Source organism: Rhipicephalus microplus, chromosome 3 (assembly GCF_043290135.1).
Source record: "Rhipicephalus microplus isolate Deutch F79 chromosome 3, USDA_Rmic, whole genome shotgun sequence".
NCBI lineage: Eukaryota > Metazoa > Arthropoda > Arachnida > Ixodida > Ixodidae > Rhipicephalus > Rhipicephalus microplus.
In genome coordinates, this window is record NC_134702.1 from 154795773 (window position 1) to 154817133 (window position 21361).

General features: G+C 44.9%; 1 protein-coding gene across 2 annotated transcripts in view; it reads left to right on the forward strand.

Annotated features, from left to right (window-relative positions):
* Positions 1–151: 151 nt before the first annotated feature.
* The window catches only part of LOC119170357 (sphingomyelin phosphodiesterase 4), a 104512-nt gene continuing 83302 nt past the window's right edge, over positions 152–21361 (forward strand). Inside the window, exons 1-6 of one of the 2 annotated variants that reach the window (XM_037421505.2) lie at positions 152–290; positions 5187–5273; positions 9601–9810; positions 12749–12857; positions 16785–16843; positions 18616–18830. In XM_037421505.2, coding sequence (XP_037277402.2) covers positions 255–290; positions 5187–5273; positions 9601–9810; positions 12749–12857; positions 16785–16843; positions 18616–18830 — 716 coding nt within the window. In that variant the 5' untranslated portion in view covers positions 152–254. Of the gene's footprint in view, positions 291–619; positions 862–5186; positions 5274–9600; positions 9811–12748; positions 12858–16784; positions 16844–18615; positions 18831–21361 lie in introns of those variants that run through there. The other variant, XM_037421497.2, reaches the window with a different exon arrangement.

The window sequence follows — 21361 nt, forward strand, 5'->3', positions numbered from 1 at the left end:
TAACATCTTACAAGCACATTTCTAAGTTGAAGTTGTCTATTTACAAACAGTTAGCGATACGTCTGGAATAAGGCCGCTCATAGTTCGATGGACATCACGCATGTTTATTTCAGTTTAAATTAGAGATTTAAACGTGGTACGAACGTCTAGCAAAAATTTTAAACTCGCGAATGACAAGTGGCTAATTTTAGCGTACTTTTAAACCGCAACTGGGCAACTATGCGCGTAGCAACAAAACACGCGTAAACGTTGTAATGGCGGGTTCCGCAGGCGGTGCGGTTCAGTTTTCGGTGCGTATACGATTTCATATTTTCCTCCTTCTTCCTCGCTATCGAGTTCCTCGCCCCTATAACAGGGAATAAAACTATTTTAAACCAACTTACCTACACTGCTTCAATAGCTGCCGCACCTTGCGAGTGTGGATCCTTGTAGCATTCACGTGCAGTCCGTAAAGACAACTGCCTGCCGCTCGGCCTACCTTTTTTGGCAAATTTTGCCTGGAACCTCATACTTGTAATTGCGTCGTACAGGGTCGCTGGTTGCGCGTACAACTCCCAACAGCCACACTGAGTCCGATCAAATGGACATCGCGGTCTATTCAAACCTGCCGCTGGCATCCGAAAAAGGAGGCTACCTTTAAACGCAGCTACGAGCAGCACACTCATTGGCCGTCACCAGCCTCTGACGGGATTTCCGGCTTTGCTTACGGCAGGCAACAAATTTGGTGCGTGCCGCCCACGCCACAGCCGTTATGTTTTGGTGACACCCAGCCGTGCTCAAAGGGTACTCGACATGGGGTGGAGGAACGCCCTACAAATATTCTCGAACGATGCCTCGCCGCCTTTGTTGTACCAGCAACAGGTACTGTCACGCTCGGCAACTCGCTTGTTTCGCATTCGTCACGCGTGTTGCCATTCGTTCGTTCCGAGTAGAATTTGTGCGAGTTTTAGTTGACGAAGATTGACGGTCGCGCGTCTGTCCAAACGAAACCCGTTTTCGCAAAACGTTGTCTTTGAATTAAAAGCTCACCGGCCGTTAACCATGCGCTACAAGCTGCATGAGCAATCGCGCCAAGGAAATTCAGTGTTGTTGTTGTGACACATCGTATTGAGTCTCATGTTTTGTAAGCACGTGCCCTACGTGACAGTTTTGTGCCGTGTCTTTCAGCTGTGCTCTCACTGCGAGGCCTCTCGCGTAAAAGAAGAAAAAAAAAGAAAAATACAAGCACCGACATGCTTTACGTAGTTCATGCAGTTTTGATTTTGGCCGAGCATGGCAAGCTTTCGTTTGAGGACGCGTTTGTTAGGATTACGTATCTGTTTTTTCCTCAACCAGTCTGAAAGGGGGCAGTAGTCTTGTGAATGTAGACGACTATCTACAAGATTGTGCGCAGTTGTTCTGCTGCGCGAAGCCCACTTGTAATGTTACGGAACGAAATGTTGTTCTGAAGTGGTATATGACAGAATGTTACAGAAATTAGGCTCCGAGAAGCGTGGAGTGCTGGAAGTTACTTTCGGAATCGCTCTCCCCCCGACACAGTGCGCAATCATCCGGGGTATACCTGACAATATGTTTTCGTGCGAGTTTTTTAAAATGATTCCTGCAAAGTTAAGGCAGCCGTTCGGCAGTCTTCAAGCCACTTCTGTGCTTCAAGCGCAGCCCGCGGTGCTAACGAGGTCGCCGAGTTTATTCTGGCCACAGCTGTGGGTTAGTTTAAGAGGCCCGTGACTGGAGTTGCGCGCGCAGCCGATAACTGCGCGCATTTGGAAACCCTCAACTTTTCCCTTCATTTTCTTATGCGTTACTGTGTCATGGTTTTGGCGCACGAGGCACCGAAGTTCGGTGCGTATCTCCTTAGCTGTTACGACATTTTTTAGTTTACTCTGTATTGTGGTTATTTTTACATTTGTTATTGAATATTTCCCATGTCTAATCTAAAAAGCATGCTGCCATTAAAAAAAATTGGAAGTACACACAAAGTATAATTGCCGTTATGAAGCTCACTGTGATTTTTTCATGGATAGAAAGGCCGGCTACTCAATTATAATTCGCACAATCAAGAACGTAGGTGAAAATGATCAGCATTCACAGAATGGTTTGATAATTCTGACAACGCAGGAAAGGCTTTCTGTCAAGTGGGTGAGCTACATTCATACAGAACGGTTTGGTAGCAGTTAAAGGGACCGGACATGGCCAGACTGTGTGAATAGGTCCTAATCGATATTAAGAGACCGCAAATTAAAGCGACACATTCAAGCATGCTTTTTGCAACTTCAGTAGGTTTATATTTTTAAATTGCATTCAAAAGTATCAAAAACACGGATATGTCACGCAGCCTACCCGTACGGGAATAAGCTTGGTGCTGTACTATAGAGCTGATGCTGATGCTTTTATGTACACTATAAATAATTGCTCACAATTAGAGTAGTGTGTTATTGTTTAATCCATGCTTTTCTGTGATGCTCTTCAGGTAAAAGGATTTGATGCTGAACTGTGGCATTACTGTTGTTGCAATTAGGGCGGCATATCGATCCATGTTGCATGCAGTAAACCGTTGCACATTAACGTGAATCTCTCTACTGCTCACGTACCACTGTTTGCAGCGAGTGTGTTGTGTTGCAGCGAGTCTTCACAGTTGCCGTCTATAGAAGAGGCTTTGACTGCAAGAGTTCCAGTGTTCTTTCTGCGTTACGATTCCATGATTAGACACTCTGACGTAAACTTTTTATTGCACTAAATTTGGGACGGTAAAAATTGGTGGTCTGTTCTTTTGACAGAGTTAAGTGGCGACATACATCTGGTGTTGGTGATGCAACTTTATGCTGTAGCCTGCTATTCTTGTGTTCTGTGGTGCACCAATATTCATGCCAAGTTTTATTGCATTTGCTGTCTTGTGCAAAAGTAAGCCGTTTGAAGCAGTTTTAGATTCCACACGTCCAGTCGTGGACACGTGAGACAGTGTTCCTGAAAAGGGGCAAGCTAGAGCACAGAGCAACTCTGCTGAAAGATATTGCAGAAGTAACGGCTGTAGCTGAATTGTATTTATGCTTCCTTCAGTACTGTGTTGTCTGGCAGAATTGTGGTCCATGAAATGTTTTTGAAATGGTCAGCAGGGAGCCAGGAGTGCACATGTAACTTGGGTAGCACTGAATTTGTGACATTAGCGTGCCATAAAGCCAAGAAAAAAATGAATAAATCAGGTTACCTTTCACTGCTGATGATTGGCCAGTGCAGCTATCGATCACCACAAACGGCATTGCTAAGTCGGTTTACTGTCGCGGTAGTGCTGGTGCCTGTGCTCGCATTCTCGGGCACAAATTGATGAGTTTTACATAGCTCTGCGCATCAACCTGGCAACCTCCCTGAGCGATGTGTTGCTACCTACAGTGACTATGAGCATAAATGCCGGCTGTTCCCACCTGGTTCCTGATATAAATTTTCAAGAAAAGTCTTAAGAGGACATAAGGCAAGAATGGTTTTTGAATGTGCAGAGATTGTTCTTAAGTCTATGTTCTTCCAACTAGTTATGGTATGTTCTTCTGCTACTCCAATATCGTGTGCTGCTGTACCTCGATACATTGATCGCACATTGCCATTATGTTCTGGAGAAGGCATTCCGGCATGTAGAGTGGTTTTCATGAATGTCTCCATAATTTCACTTGGTGCTGACAGTGTTTTCTGCACAATCCATAGTCTGACTATTGCTCAATAAAGTTGAGTGATTTGAGAAATCCATGCGTCACTATGAACTGGGCGAGTTTTAGTGCTGCCTCCAGAACATTGTAGCATACCATATGCCATGTGTAGGTGTTTTTTGACCTGACAGAGAGTGAAACTATGCGAAACTTGTGGTTATGCAGGACAGATTGTTAAGGAAATAGTTATGAGTGGTCAGATTAGTGATATCCTGATAAACGTGCAGCACGACTGATGTTCTTAGCATTGCCAAGGTATAATATCTCAGTCTTATTGGCTTGCAACTGGGCACAAGTGCATGTTTTATAAACTTTTAAAATCTAAAATGTCAGCACAGCACTGACAAACATTGAGCAAAGTTGTAAATAATCAGTGGTTAACTTGAAAACCATTTTGTGACTTAGCATTGAAATGTGGGATGTTTAAGAACACCAGAATAGTCACAAGCTCATAAAAGATGAATTTTGAACTATTAATGACAAAAACATAAAATTTTCTTTTGCAAAATTTGTCGTCACATACGCTTCATCTTTTTTTCCCCCATTTTTCTGGGAGTGTGTCCTGATTGCAAGCCTCATATCTGCAGGATGTCTCAATGGTGCAACCACGTCCTTCACCCTTCTGACCTTAACTACCCGCCTCAATAGTGCCACATAGGTTGATGCCTTGCCCTTAGTACTCCTGTGTCTTTAGGGATTGTCGTCTGAGCAGACTTGGTGTTCTACAGCTGAGCTGGTGTATAGCAGTCCTCTCCGGCTTCCTGGAGACTTGTTTACATTAATGCAGCCGCCAGCTCAGCGACAGCGATTTCTACGACGTCTCCTGGACTGTGCTGAAAACCTCCAGTCCATTTCATCCCGACCTTGCCACCACAAACAGTATTTGTCCACCCTGTCGCGGCCACTTTCAATACACATATTTATGCACTGTGACGCAGTCCAGCCACTTTTAACCTCAGCCTACGATCAAATATTTAGTGTCTTTAATCGTGCCCCAGAAACTGCCACCCTCCTTCAGAACAGCCTCGAAGACAGAGCAAACTTGATTTGACCTAAGGTGTTATAGTTCGTATCTATGCCTGACCTCTCGTTGGGCTGTCACAAATGGCCTTCAGCCACATTTCAACTTCGTCTATGCAGAGTCCTGTAGCGCCCTCCTTTGGGCGGTTAGCCCAAACGAGGGCTAACCAGAATAGAAGCAAGTAAAGACCTGACCACTGAGGCAGTGTGGAACCAGCTGATGTGCAGAAAGCTTGCTATGGCTCTAATCTTGGAAGCAGTGCAAAACTAGGTTAGGTGAAGCTTGGGAGGATGAATACATTAAGTAAGAAGAAAAAGCAGATAGCTTTTGCCTTTGACTCATCATAGATTGATGCATAAGATATACTGTTAAGGCTTTTTTTTTCTTTCCCCTCATCTCTTTCGTACAGCACTCACACTGGGTGTACAAGGGGTATTGTCTCAGTGTTGCGTTTGCTTGTTCGCTCTCAGGGCTGCCTAGTGGCTGCATTGGATACATACCCATTGGAAAAGCGGTGCCTAGAGTTGAGCCGCCTGTTTCACGAGTTGCCTTTTAAGGTGAGTCTGCTGGTTCTGTGAATATGAGATGTAAAGTAGCTAAAAGTGTCAAGTTAATGCTATGGTATGACCAGTATAGTGTGGCCACCTCACCTGGGTGCTTAAACCGAAGGTTCAGGAGACACAAGTTCTCTCAAACGTTTACATCGAAGCACCACCTGTCTGAACATACAGAAGTTTATTTTATGCTACGCTCATTAACCAATCTTAGGCCTTTCAGCAGCTGTGCTGTCAGTAATTCATTGACAGCTCATGATGGAACGGCATACTTGTTGCTCTAGTAGGTGTGCATAGTTGCGGGTTTTTCGGGTGTAGCGCCAGGTACGCAAATTGTAAGAAGTTGACACGAAAGACAGTTGATAGGAAATTGCAAGAAAGAAGCTCACATGCATAGTTGATCTAAGCATAAATGATGCTATGCTAGGTGGTAGAGTCAAGGGGCAATTTTTTAGAGGTTTTTTTTTTCTTTGGTAGACAATCTAACAGACAGTTAAGTGAAGGAAAGCATAGGAGACACTAATTGTTGTCCTGAAATGTAGTAATTATTACTAGTGTGTGCCACGCTCACTGCCTTGGCAATGAGTGGAGCTAACTAACACTGCCAGGGATTACTCGTACAGAAATGCCCAATGAAGTGAACTGGTGAGTGGCTTCTGGCATAGCTCAGTTGGTAGAGCATATTACTCATAATTTGAATGTTGTAGGTGTAAACCAGTCAATGGAAAGTGTGGTTTTTAGACCACTTTATTTCTTATCAATTTACGTTGTTATTGTGTCACTACAGTTAGAGACAACAGCTAATGCCCTCTAAGCATACCTTGGTCTAAGTGTATATTGCATTCATTTGGCTGTGCTAGATGAAATATAGAACGTAGTAGTAGGCTGCTTCGCCGCACTTTCTACTTTTGTCAGTTGTGTACAGAGCCATTTCTACTACAATTAACCCATGAATACTTGCATTGTGCTGATTGGCCATAGCTGATCCTTGTGTCATTAATTCATCACTAACATGCCTGTCGTGAATCACATGCATAAGTTTTGCGTCCTCATTAATGGCAACATTTTGCCGTGCTCATATATTCACTGTTTTTGTCTCACTGCGTGCCAACTTCAGGAAAATTGCAATAGCTTTGCTTGGCAGTGCTTCTTCGTTTCTGAAGTTGTGGTGCTTGTAATTGGCAGTTTTTGCCTTTTCGCTGTAACACATTTCGCCCTCATTTGAATCAAGTGGGACAAGTGAAGGCTTTGAGATAGCTGCTGCATATCTTGATGCTGAGTTTGACTGATTGCTTCTGACTAGGGCTCCACGTTTTTGGATAAATTGGTAAAAGTTAAATAAACTCAGATTTCAAATGGGCATGTTCGATGTTAGAAGAGCCTTTTCGAAGCTGAGAATAGCCAATTGAACAGAGCACACCTTCGTAAGCGGTAGCAACCTCGTAGAGTATGCTTGCATATACAGTCGAAGATGGATATATCAAACTCAAAGGGGATCGCAAATGAGTTCAGTATAGGAAAAATTCGAAATTCGATATTAAAAAAAATACAGGCCCCGAGAGCTTACCTATAGCGCACCATCACCTACAGTCGGCGCATTCAAGAATGACAACTAATTCCGCACCAAGCCACGACAGAATTATTTATTTGCATGGAAAAAATTGCTTATCTTGGCCTGTTTTTTCGTTTTTGAATGAAGTTGAAGATGCTAGTTTCGATCTTATTAAGGCTGTCTATGTGCGACAGCCCGGGTTCCTCCATGTGGCTAATACAATGGCGAATGACACTGAACGCTGCCACCACTTCAGTGGCAGAGTACGCACGTGTAGCCAGCGCCTCGTCTGGACGGTCCTTCTTGTCACATGAGCTGTCGGTCAGCGCAACCTGGGTCGCTGTGACTGTACGTATTATGTCCCCACCAGTGAGGCTCGCAACGGCCTTGGCATTGCAGTCCACTTTCACGAAATCGTTCGCAGACGCTTCGCGTGTAACTGTGGCAGGTAAGCGGGATGACAACCCGTGAAACGCGTCTATGCACTCGTCATCGTAGTCTTTGCAGATTTCCGCAAGTTACACCGTCTTGAAGCCTGCCTTGCCAAAGCCATTGACCACTGTGTTCGTCTTCACGTCTCGCCAGGCGTTGAAGGTCTTCGTGGTAGAAAACTTCGTGGAGATTTCCGGCCACTTCTTCGTCATCCACTGCTGGATGTCCTGGCTGCTGACAGCTTTGCCAACGTTGTAGCGCTGCTTAAATCGGTGAAGCCACTTGGTGTTTTCGGCAAGGTTGTTTCGCCGAGTGCAGCGGCAAACTATTTGGCTTTGGCCATCAGCGCCGGGCCGTCTATTGGAATGTTCTTTGCACGCGCTTCTAAAAACCAGGTATAGAGTGCCTTTTCTAAATTCCCTTGGGCAGGTGCGCGCACATGACAGGCTCCCGACATTCGCTGCTTTGCCACCTTTGCCTTGATATCTACTTTGTTCTTCAACAAGGTACTCGAGAGTGCTCCGTGTTATCCCGAAGTCGTTCGCGACGATCGAACATTTCTCGCCCACCTCAACAACCTGAATAGCCTTCAACTTTGTTGCTAAGTCAAGGGCCTTGCGCTTCTTGACGCTGCCCATAGCTACACGGAACGTCGACAATTTCAGGAGTCCGCAACGGCTTTGCACGCCACGCACACAAAAGAGAAATGCTGCACTGCGGCGGTACGTAAGCGAAGCGACAACTTGCGAGGCGATGGCCACCTGCGAGGGCAACAGCAAAAGGCTCAAGCTGTGGCTGGCTGATCAAAACTCGCAAAACACCAACAAAAATATCAAAGAAAAGGCGAAAGGAGGAGGACGTCAGCTTTCTTCCTGCTCTTCGAGCCGACGACGGAGATAACATGAGAGAGAGAAAGAGAAACCAAAAAAAAAGACTCTTCTGCAAGTTGGAGATTGTGTAGTCCGAGTCCTCTCGCCCTTTTCTTCTTTCAAGTGTTTCGGGATTTCGTGGAGGCGTGGTGTCACGCGGAAGTCACCAAGCGCTGCGAGTGCCAAAGTGCACCTTCAAACTCGCGCGCCGAGTCGCCTGTCACGGAGTTCACCTTCCACATGACCACCTTCCAGCTCACGCGGCGTTCGGTATATCTGAAGGTGGATGAAAATACCATTCGATATAAACGTGCAAATTTCTATATTTTTACAAAAGAATTTCAAGTGGATAACTTTAGAGTTCAACACTATATCCAAAAATTATACATATGTGGGTTCGATATATCCGTGTTCGACTGTATTACATGCAACAAGCTGTACAGGTCCAGTAAATAGGCTCCGCCTTTTTTTTTTTCGCACCCCCAAGTTCGCCAATTCGTACAGAAAACCACGTTGATCACATTTGCCGAATATTACAGGGCTGCGCTGGTCCTCCATATTGAAAAACAATCCCGCGCCTGTTTCCCTTGCCTGACCAATCTCCCTCACCCGCGCAGTCTGATGAAAGCTTGCCCGTGGGCAATGTTACGCACCACTGAGCTCGTCGATTGGCTCTTTGCCTTAAAAAACGCCGCCTAGGCCCTGTGGTGATGCAGTTTCAGCCGCACAGTTCACATTTTCATTTTTTTGTGCTGCCCTTTGCTGTTTTGTAGAGCCCGAGACTTCGGGAGAAGCAGTTGTGCCAGAATAAAAGCCTCCAAGATAATAGGGCATCTTACTACTTTACCGGCAAGGGGAAAAGTGCCCATCGCTCTGCATTTTGCCTACAAAGTATGCTTCACAAAGTATAAAGTCACTTTCTTCACTTCAATGCAAATGCTGGCGCAATAGTTTTGGCATTCTGCAGCTTCGCATATTTTGTAGGCTTGATTCCCAAGCACTGAAAGGAGTAGAGTTACAATGTAGGCTGAATTCTGATATGTTCTGGAATTTAAAAAAATTACAAATGTCTGCCTGAAAGTATGCTGAAAGGCAGTGAATGACCTTTATGTTACAGATCTAAAAAACAAGAAATTTTGGTATATATGCATGCACACACACTACTACTAATCTGTTGCTGTTCAAGATGTTCTTGAGGAGTAATCTGAAAAGGAATTTTGAAGAGGCACTGTAGCCACTGGAAACTGTCACCTCACCTAACCAGGATCAGGACATATGGTTAGATGTTCACGTTGTTGAGAATTCCTGTTGAATTGATGGCACCGTGCATTTTTCGGGGGGAGCAGTAAGTAAAGCATACTTTGTTTTCACTGTGCTTGATGGGAGCTTGTTAGCATTTGGCTAATGACTCAAGGGCTGCAACCACGCATTACGTCAAACTGCCAGGCGAGAACGAATTTTTTTTTACGCACTGCAGGAACTGCAGCACTACCTGCCGACAGTGTTGGAGCATGTGTTCGGCTTTGGGGCCAATGTTGGCTGGAGCCTGCAGAACATCACTCACGGTCAACAGGGATTCAATGAGGTCCGCCGCTTCCTCAGCCCAGAAGGCCCGCTGCTGCTGCTCATCTATCGGCTACTGTCTGATGCGAGTGTCAACTATGAATTCCCGGTATCCTGCCTGCCCGTGAGTGTTGCCAACAATTACTAATATTGAAATCCAGCATGACTAAAAAATGTAGCGCTTTTTGCATCGTTCCTTTGTGTATAAAAACTAATGTTAACAATATCAAGAGTTGGTAAAATTTATTATTATTAGTTATTAAGTATTTATTTATTTATTTACAAAATACTGCAGACCTTAATTGGGTTCATGCAGGAGGGCAGCACATAAATACATACATTCACAGAAACCACTACAAAATAAGACAAATTTAAAAGACCAAAAGAAAAAAAAGAATAACAATAGCATCAGAACAAAACAAAAGTAATAATGGAGAACATAATGCACATGCATGAACATTAGATAATACTCTCACAATATTGAAGACAGCAACAACAGTTTTTAAATACTCAAGAAGAGTAACAGTAAAACTAAGGAACGAAGGGTTAATCAATGTGACATTCTTGATAACATCAAATACATATACGTTCAATAGAATCTACATTTATTATTTGCGATACCTCCAGGTTATTCTAATCGTTTACAGTTCGTGGGAAGAAGGAAAACTTAAATAGGTTATTTCTGGTGCTGTATGGCGTTAGAGAAAGATCATGACGATGTCTTATTCGACGTGCTGTAAGTGGGGACACGTAAGCCTGTGGGTTAAGAGAGAAGCAATTGTTTTTAAGTTGGAAAAGAAATTTGAACCGGTGTATTCTCCTTCTGAGTTGTAGAGTCTGAATATTATGATGTATTATTAGGGCTGTGGGAGAGTCATGTATTTATATTTAGAGAAAATAAACCTAACTGCTCGGCGTTGTCATCTCTAATTCATTGTTAGTTTTTGTGTAGGGGTCCCATACGATGCAAGCATATTCGAGTTTTGGTCCGGTTAGTGATCTGTAAGCCAAAAGTCTAGTGTCACAAGGAGCATGTTTTAGTTTGTGCCTGAGGATACAAAGTTTCTTGAAAGAAGTGTTACAGATGTTGTAAATACGGTTATTCCAGCTTAGGTCACTGGTTATTGCAAATTCCAAGGTATTTATATTGGTTTACTTTGGTGAGCGGTGTGGATCCTAGGTTGTAAGTGCACGACAATTTGTTAACTTTCTTGATAACAATACAGACCGTGTCATAAAATTTTTACTGGGGCAGGCTTTTACGTAGATGGCATAGCCAGTGTACAGATGTCCAGTCTTCCTATATTCTCTTTGACTTCATTTGGAGACAAGTCAGGCAAGGAAAAGCCCCCTGCGTCTGCTTGCATGCCTGGTATGTGGTGGCACTGTGGACAGTTGTGATGGCCGATTTGGTTCTAAAGCATCTTGCGATTTATAAATATTAAATAAATACAATAGACTCTGACTAAACATAAGCTGAAGGGACCAGGTAAATTCGTTCCAGTTATCAGGAGTCTCATTTACTTCAAGATGAATTGATTCAGGAGTCTCATTTACTTCAAGAATTCAAGTATGAAATCAGCCATATTAAAGGCAGCAGTTTCGTTTATTGAAAAACAGCTGTAAGTGCAGTTAATTACTTTTTCATTGTACTGAAAGTTATTAGGTCTATATTTTATGCTATTTTTGTTTCACGTCCTCAGCTTGCAGAACAAGCCAGAAACCATTCCACACTAGGAAGGCCACTTCCCAGGGGCTGTAAGTGGGCGAGCACGACATCAGATAGAGGCTTAGAGGCACTGCGGGGCACACGCGCCGGGGCATCGTGTCGTTCACTTTGCGCCTCTTAGTTTCACACTGCATGTGCCTATAGCCAGTGTTCGATTTAGTGCTCTGCAAGTGACGATTGATTGGTAGTCCAGGTGCCAACTTTAAAGTTAGTCATGTTGGTGCTCTTTTTAAAGACTGCCTTGAATCATTCATAGCAGTTGGTATTAAAAACATCGGAATGTGTTTTATGTCTCCCGGAAGTGTACACTCGTAAGAATTTTTCACTGACATGCAGTGAGAGTGAAGATAATTTGAGTTTCATATTACTATTTCCATTCTGCATTGTCCCTGAGGAAGAATGCAAATTTTTTCTCTTTGACATTCTCTCTCGATGCCTTCTGCCTTTCAAAGGAGGTCAATCTTTCATCTGAGCTCACCATGAGGATACCCTATCACACTTCCCAGCATGAATTAGTCGACCATGCGAAGCACATAGACTAAATAGAGCAAATGAGATCTGCAGAAGCCTACCAGGTGGAGAACGGTTTATGAGAAGAAGAAAATATTTTCTCTATCTATTTGGGCAGGGAATATCAAAACTTTAGAGGCCACAAGTCTCGAGAAAAAGCTTAATATTCCCAGTGCTTTGTCGGGCAGCTGTCGCTGGATTTCTGACCTGTTCGAAACATGCTCACCGCATGTAGAGTCACCCAAATTTTTAACTATCGTGTGCAGCGGTGTCTCTTCTTTCTGTCAGCTCCATATGATGTAATGAAGTTGCAAAAGGATATTTTGTGGGCCTGTGCTTTGTGAGAATGCACTGGTCCTAATAACCCTCTTTGGAATTTCATTCAGTGATATGGCGAAACTGCACATGAAAAACTGCTGCTCGTGCACGATGCTCGACTGTACGTTCAACCAGAAAAAGTTATGAATCACTATGAAATATAGAGTTTTCCCAGACTTAGTGGCCTCTAAACTTTTGGCACTTTCTGTACCTAGAGGCTACAAAGAAAGAAATCTTCGAGGAATCCGCATGGATTTCCTCCGTGGCTTCACGGTACATGCATGTAGATTGCAATTTTTCTCTTACCAAGTGCGTTTGCATGCGTCATCAAACTGCATTTGTATAGTTACTCTCATCCATTCATTTTGTCATTGTCTGCGCTGCAGCTTTCTGTGCATGGGCCTTTGCTTTGTGACAAGGCCTTCACGACTCGCTGACTCTGTTTAGTGTTGTTGTTCTTGACTGCTGTATTTCCTTCTTTCTCTTCTGTCGCAACCACTGCTAGTTGGATACCAGAAGTACCCTGAGCACGGGTGGTGTGCCACCTTTCTGTTCGGGAAGGATACCGACGCTGGGAGCTCTTGGACCACAAGGACCCACTGTCCTGCAAACCAGTATCCTTTGTGTCTCATTTTTGTCTTGATATGCATGTGTCTTATTTCAGATGTTGTACATATTTTTCAGGGGGTTCTAAATGACACCTCGTGCTTGTCGGAAAAAACATAGTATGCAGGGCAAGTACTGCTATGAATGAACGAAAAGAATTTTTTCTAGAGCTCGTTCCTTTTTTTGGCACAGTCTTGATATAGAACAGCAGATAATGAAGCCAAAATGAAAGGTGTAATGCACATTAATTCTACTGTTTTAACTGTACTATAAGAATTGTGAAGTAGGTGGGAAGAAAATTGAATGGACTAAAAGACAGCTTAGACAGCTTGCCACTGGCAGTTAGTGTAAGAGCATTGAGCACGTAATCCAAAGGTTGCATGCTTGGTTCCAGCAGGTGGCACGGTCTTTTTTTGTCTGCTTCATTTTTTTTTTGCATCTATGTCCCAATGATTGCAGTACCCTTAAAACAGTACAGACTAATGTGCGTTATACTTTCCCTGGCTTCAGTATCTCCTGGTTTTTGTGAAGGTTGTGCAAAACACTGCTATGAGTAGTGCAGCCAAGTTTTCTGGTCATACACTGCCCATAGAATCAACAAGCAGAGCGTGGAGTTTCTACTTTCTTAAGTGCCCTCTCTTCGTACAGATGCCTGTCCTCTCTCTTTTCGAAACTGTCAGCAGCCGCTAGATTGCATCGTTTCGGCAATTTCTGCTGTTAGTTGGTTGCAGGCATAAATCGAGAGCAGCGTTTGGATCAGACGTACTTCTTGCCTTGGGGGTGCTGCTGCATGCCAGCACCACACTATGTAGTGTGCTAAAATTGCACAGTGGCAGCACTAGCATGCACTGAAATCTCACTATGAGCATACGAATGCGTTTCATGAAGCACGCTGATGTAGCTTTTCTATTTCCTATCTCCTTGCGTGGCTTCCCGGTCACTAGTTCAGAGGAAAGCAAGGAGAAGCATTCAGTGCACGTGACATGTCCCAATAACTCCTCTCGACAGATTCAGAAAGGATACAGTAAAAACTCGATACATTGCTAATTTGTATCACTTTCATTTACCAATGGCTTGCAATCGGGGCGCGAAAAATGGCCTTATATATTAATGCTTTGTTTAAAAGCAACACTGTTCTTAGTGAAACCTTTCTTTTCGGGAAGTTTTCATAGATCGTAAATGGGTATGTGCCAGAGAAAGTGGGCAAGTCCCATTACGGGTATGTGCCCCTCCTCCCACAACTCGCTACTACTCCCGCAGCTGCTCCTGCCACTTCATTCACCCACTTCGTTCTCATTTCATTCAAACAAATAAAATAATTCGCAAAGCAAGGGCTTATTTGTCAGCCACCAGCTTCATTTCATTATTATCCGCCGAGCCTACCGTAAAAACCGGACTATAGGTCGGACCGCAATATAGGACGACCCCCCAAAACTTCGAATCGTAAAAAAAGAAATTTAAAAAAATCGCAAAGTATCGCGGCACACCCTTACCTTGATAAAAACGCAACGCAACTAGCTGCACTGTGGTAACATTCATTTTTATTTAGACACTGTTCAATGCTAGGAGGTCACGAAGTTACTCGGACTCATCCGAACTCGAGTCGGATGATGTTTGTTTTTCACTAGCGATGTCCCAGAGTGCATCGTCCTCTGTGCCGTCTAACGCGTTGCTGATGCAGCATTTGCGGAAGGATTTGCGAACCATCTCTTCCGGGAGGGATTTCCAGGCTGACGACACCCAGCCACAAACGGTTGCGAGCGGTGGACGCCGTAGGCGGCCAGCGGGGGTCTTGGGATTGTCTCCCAGCATCCACTCACTGTAGAGCTCGCGCACGCGACCTTTAAACGGCTTGTTCAGCACAACGTCCAGTGGCTGGAGTATAGATGTCAGTCCCCCGGGGATGACAACAAGATCCGTCTTGCCATCGGACAGCGATCGCTTCACATCGGCCGTGAGGTGACCGCGAAAAGAGTCGAGCACCAGCATGCTCGGTCGTTGAAAAAGGGCACCGGGTCGCCGGTTCCACACGAGCCGGATCCATTCAAGCATGAGGGATTCGTTCATGAACCCCTTCTCGCTTGCCCTCACGATCACATCCCGAGGGAAGTCCTCCTTCGGTAGCGTTTTCCTTTTAAAAATAATATAAGGAGGCAGCTTCTTTCCGTCTGCTGTACACGCGAGCATCACGGTAAACCGCGAATGCTCGTTGCCCGTTGTCAATAGCTTCACTTGCTTCGCTGCTTTCTCGGTCACAGTCGTGTTCGATGGCATATCGAACCAGACCGGAGTTTCGTCAGCGTTGCCCATGTGGCCCATCATGTAGCAACGCTGTCGACGAAGCTCGATGACGAAGCGCTGATACTCCACAAGCTTGTGCTCGAACTCTGCGGGTAGTTTTTGGCACACTGAAGTACGCCGCCGCAGAACAAGGCCCTTCCGCTTCATGAATCGGCGCACCCACGATGGCGAGCCCTTGAATTGCGCCCTCGTGAGCCCCGAGTCGCGCGCAATCTCGAGCGCTTTCACGCGGATGCACTCCGTTGTCACGGGTAGCGACCTTGCGCGCAGCTCCCGTACGAACTCGACGAGTGCCGTTTCCAGTTCGGGGTGAACTGCAGTCCGTCCACGAAACGACGTTTTCTTCTGGTTGCTGCAACTTATGATGCGCTGTTTCTGGCTCCTCCAGTATCGGATGCTCTTCTCCGTCGGGCCGAATTCTCGTTGTGCCGCCAGGTTGCCGTGGGCTTCCGCATATTCGATGACTTTTTTCTTGAAGCACATCGTGAACTGACGTCGGCTGCCACTCATATTGAAGGAGATAGCCTCAGATGGGGATAATGAAACAGCGCAAAACCACCGCAGCCACCCTTGCTTCGCAATCGGGACAAACAAAACGCAAAATGGGCGTCGCCCAACGATGCTGTTGCTGATGCTCACGATGGCAATGGAGCCTACCGACTTTTGTCAACCCATTGTTGCAAGACTTCCATAAGTTTTCTGCCAATGACCGGTATATAAGACGGGGGTCGACTTTTCATCGCGTCTCTTTGAAAAAAAATTCGACCTATATTCCGGTTTTTACGGTAGGTGGCTGAATTTTTTTTCAGCTGTCATTATATCCGAGTAAACGCACTTTGGCACAAGCTTTCGGTTTATCGCACTTGTTTGAGAATACATTTTCCAACAGGTGGTACCCACATCGCATGTTCAACAGAGAAGTTGAGAAGGACGCATTATCGAAAGTATTGGCAGTAAACTGAAGCGGCTTTTTCGTGGTACTCGCCCACTTGTTTAGTGAAGACGTGCAGGCAAAACACTGTCTTCCCACACTGGCAAATAACTACGGTGATCCTAAACAACGCATTCCCTGGTATCACTACCAACGCTGTTACTAAGTGCTATTTCAACAGCATGCCTCCTTGACTTCATTTGGGAGCGTAGTGCATACTTTTAATTGATGAATAACTAAAACATAGTGGCATTCTTCTCCACCTCTTCCACTGAGGCTGTTTCAAGCGTGAATTGCTTGCAGAAATGAAAAAAACGCATGATATCACTGGCAGCTGCCCGCTGTTCAGTTGACGACGTATAGGAAGCGAGCGAACTGTGGCTGTATCGACATGGAATTGTAAATTTCCCGCAGAATGCATTATGCAATATATGGCTCACATGTTCAAAGAAAGCTTGACTGCAAATAAGCAGCATTTTTTTACTGTTATTTAAAAAGTGTTCGGCACTACTTTAATTGACAGTGCTGCTGAACGAATGTTGCTCACACAAAAATGAAAAGATACTTGCTACTGCAGATTAAATTGTCGATGCTGATGAAGCCTTTCTTTTTTTCTGCTGGTGGGTAAAGGACCTAGCGTGTAGTGGCTGAGGGGTACCGTCAATTGTGCTGTGGGTTTCCTTGACTATGCCCTTTATCATAGATGCCTTCGAGCTGTACATGTTCCATTTCGCCTACTATATCGTCAATCCATCGCAGCCGGTGAGTCTTGGGCTCGTTTCTTTTTTTCAAGCTGTTGCACAGTTTGCATTGATATTACGTAGTGGCTTACAATGAAATTTGTTTGCTGAAAACTTTATTAAGGTCTTGCAAAGCACGCACAACTAAATGCCTCCAAAAAACAGTGACCATGTTGATGCTGTCATTTGTCCGCTCACATGGGCGACAAAACGTTCTCCATTGCGCCTTTAAAGTTGAAGGCCACTCTTTCACGCCTCAGTGGCAGATTTCATCTGCTTTGTAATCGGTGTGTCATAGCACGTAGTTGTAGCAGTATTTACCAGAGGAGTGTGAATGTTTACGCATTTTGGATGGAACAGAATATGTTTTGATGTTGTCAGTGAGAAACATGCCTGGCACTTGTGGCCTTTGTACTAAATTTCAGCCTGTCATGCAGTTGCAGGCAACTGCACGACAGTTGCCTGAAACTGTCGCTGTTTTTTTTCTCTTGCACATTCTGTAGTTCTTATACAGTGTATGTTGTACTTCTCTCATCTGTGAGAATAGACAACAAAAAGATTGTCAGGAATGTCACGTTAACTATGTTGAGATGCTTGTAAAAGGAAGTGGCAACGTGCGAACGTAACATCACATAAGGAAGAGGGTCATTTCTTACTTTCAGATTTATTTTTGCAGTACTTAGGGGGCTCATTCATCTTGTGAACATGCCAAGCAGTTAATCTTTTAGCATGATGATTTGTAATAAGTTCAGCATCAAAAGTATCTTTGATGGGCTGCACTCTAATGACAAGCAGTTTAAATAATTGGTTTCAGAGGAGTAATAAAAGCTATTGTTGCCTAATGCTTTGCAGCTTTTTAACATTGCACAAGTGGCTATCGAGGACAAGGCAGGATTAGGTGGAGAAACCTAAGTAAAAAATTGGCTGGCGCAAAATGAAATTTGCTTGTGCTAGACAAGGTGGTTTTAAAGCTGAGGCAGGGACCTTCATCCTGCAGCGTACAGTAGAGATATAAATAAATATGAACAGTGTGTTATCTACGTTCTCTGCAGTTTTGCATTTATTTTCAAGTGGTTATAGTCCGGACGGGGCTGAAAAGCCAGTAGAGTAATTCATGGTACAATAAAAAAAAATTATCTACACCCAAAGCTCAACATAACTCTTCAATGAATTATAGACTATAACAAAGCAAGCATTACGAGTGTACATTTCTAGCGAATTTCAGACATAATGAAGTTATTTTGATGGCTGATCAGACTTCGTAATAATGAGGTTGGAGTGTCATGTATGTTTTTTTGCCATGACGGTTCAAGCATGATGAAATGTGGCACACCATTCTTTTAGTGTTTTTTTTTTTGCATCCTCCTGTACATTGAATAGGCTGCTGCTGCTAATGATGATGTCATACCTAGTATTCAATTTTCTGCCTTACTCCAAGTCGATTCATATTGTAAAGTTTCAGTATTCACACTCCGCTCATCGAAAGTGTGTCACTTCTGTTTCTAAAATTTGCTATGGGAAATCTGGCAAAAGTTGCTTTGTGCCGTATGGAATGATATTGTAGTTTGTGTGTCAAGTTCTTATAGAAGGGCACAAAAGAATGGGAGCTGGCTAAATGTACCATCCGTTGTGCAGTGACGGAACCTGTGTGTTTTTCTTGCCCCGCAGTTCTGAAAGTCGGGCCAGCCATGCATGCCATCGTGCACCGACAGAATCTTGCTCTCTTTGAAGCACTTGTCTCGCCTTCGTTTTGTCATCGCTTGAGTGCCATCCTGTTTTCTGTTTTCTCACCAGGGGTCTCAGCATCAGTTTCAACAGTCCATGGTGCTGGACGTCATAGGCGGTGAAGGCCAGAGAGCGCCCGGGACCATCCTGGATAGCCTGTACCTGGCTCTGCTCCATGACTACCTACACTACTACCTGCCACATGATCGTGACTTTGCGCCTGAGCTACCTGGCTACCACCCGCACCACCAGGTGTCCTCTTTTGGTGGGAGCATGCCAACCAGGCAAGTGTGGGCCGTCTACTTGCCAGCGTGCACTTGCATTATGTTACGCACACTGCAGTGGGGTATGCCCAGTCTACCCGCACCTGTCATGGGAACTTAGCAACATAGGGCAGACTTGTCCAGCCTCTGGTTGAACAGTTCTGCCTGCCCACACATCACCGGAACCTGCCAGGACCATAGGAGTTCCTTCCTCCGTGGCCGGGACAAATTCCTTTGGGAAGAATACTAGAATGCTACTGGCTGTCTGATGCCTAAAAGAGACTGTGTGCTTGCCAACATCTTTGTAAGGACTTGACGAATCGCTGTGCGAGCACTTGTGAATTTCTTCTTCGGTTCCGTGTGAGATGGTGTGAATACGAGTGGTAGCGAATACACCACCGTAACTCGTAAGTGGAAGTAGTATTGACATGAATTTTAAGTTTTTGGATTGTTGATCGAAATAATAGTACCCTATTTACTCGATTCTACCGTGCCCTCGATTGTAACGCGCACCCGATTTCAAAGACGAAAAAAAAATTAAGACATCGATTGCAACGCGCACCCATTTTTCTCGCCGGACCGCACGATCACACCACTCGAAAAAACGACTCCTTTTGGGAGCGTCTTCCATTTAAATATGAGGTACGAGAGGAACCTTGTGCCCATCTGACGTGTAACAGAGCATTGCCGTCACTGTAGTTTTATTGTGGACCGACGTCAGCACGCGAACTTGCTTCGCCCCCTTCTCGACGGTTGCGGTGCCAGGCATATCGAAGTAAAGAGGTGCCTGATCGGCATTCCCGATTTGCCCAAGCAGGTAGCCGTTGTTGTGCCGCAAGTTTAGGACGAACCTGTGAAAACTGTGAAGCTTTACATTGTACTCCTCTGCAGAACTTTCGCATATGCCCGTTCACTTTCGGAGGGAAAAGCCTTTCCTCTTCATAAAGTTAGTTAGCCAGCACCTGTTCGCTTTAAACTGGCTCTGCATTGGACCTTTTTCTAAGGCTAGCTGCATATCCCTCATTTGGATCAGTTCTGTCGTCACGGGCCGCTATGCCGCTCGCTGCTCAAGCACATACTCGCCGAGCAGTTTTTCAATTTGCGGAAACCGACCCTGCTGTGGTCCACTGAAGCCTTTGCGTGAAGCTTTGCTGTCGACAATCTTCTGCTTTTGTTTCTGCCAGTCCCGCGCGCATGTTTCATATACTCCGAACGACCGCGTTGCAGCCCGCATTTCCGTCCATTTGTGCACACGCGATGACTTCCCTTTTAAAAGCGGCATCGTGGTGCACTCGAGTTTTTGAAGTCGGCCCTTCCATGCCGTCGATGCTAATGCACTACAATATGACGAACTCCTCAGCACACGTACGAAAGGCCGCACATGGGAAACACATGAGCAGAAATGGCCGACGCGCGTAGGGGGCGACCATTTTGAAAATGACGATGGCAATAGAATGACCGCATTCATTTTTTTTTTCGTACCCCATTCTAACGCGCATGCGATTTATGAACTCGCTTAACCGGAAAAAAGGTGCGCGTTAGATTCGAGTAATTACGGTACTGTTGTCGAGAAGCCTAAAATGAATGTTATGGTGCTTGGGAATATTTTGATTTCTGCTATCTTAAAGAGACACTTTCGGTTTGGATGTCGAGGAAGTGGCTTCTCAGTGGCATGTCAGAGCAGTCTTACGTCGTTAAAAGACAGCAGCTGGCAATGTACTAATTACGAACCGGTCATCTGCTTCTGGTGCACGGGAACAACGATGAGTGGATTGTCATTTAGTGACCCTGACAGCGATTTCTGGGATTTTCGCTGCGCACAGGACACAGAGCATGCAAATTCGTGAACTGCCTTCACTTGTCGGGATAACGTCGATTGCAGTGGAGTTGGCCTGCAAATGCTCAGTGACTAAAATCAAAATCATATATTTTATATGTGTTGCCTGACTCCTGTGTGTGGACAGTGTTGACTGCATACCAAGGAAATGAAAAATGTCCCTTTCTCAATGTCTTCAAATCATGTCGTTACTCCTTTATGGACAGAACGCTGACTGATCAGCTCGTGTGCGTGACGCAGTATGAGATGACCGTGAGGAGCTGTCACTCTTGGGGACACGATCAGTTTTGTGGTGGAATTTCGCATCGTGTTGTACTACATTTGCTACGTGCATTGCGCAGAAATCACCTTGTTGAGTCGTTAGTGGCATGGCAGTTTTGTTCACGGAGGGGTCGAGTCTCGCATAGTTTTGCAAACATATGTGATCATACCCCAATTGCTTGTCCTTGAGAATATCACTTCAGCTCTTCGGCAAACCTAGCCACATATTTCCAAGTGCGCAATGCAGAAAGAACCAGTGCTCATGTGGGGAAATGCGTCGTTTGCTGCTGCCGTGGCAGTTGTGTTTCTTTATGTTTACACCTGCTGTCCGAGCGTTCGACTTTGCAGTCTTCGGGCATCTTTAGGTGTTTCGAGATTTCAACTCACGGGACAGCGATGTTGTTTCCTTTCTGTACTAAAACTGGCTAGCTGAGCTCTGGCTGCCAGAAGTCCG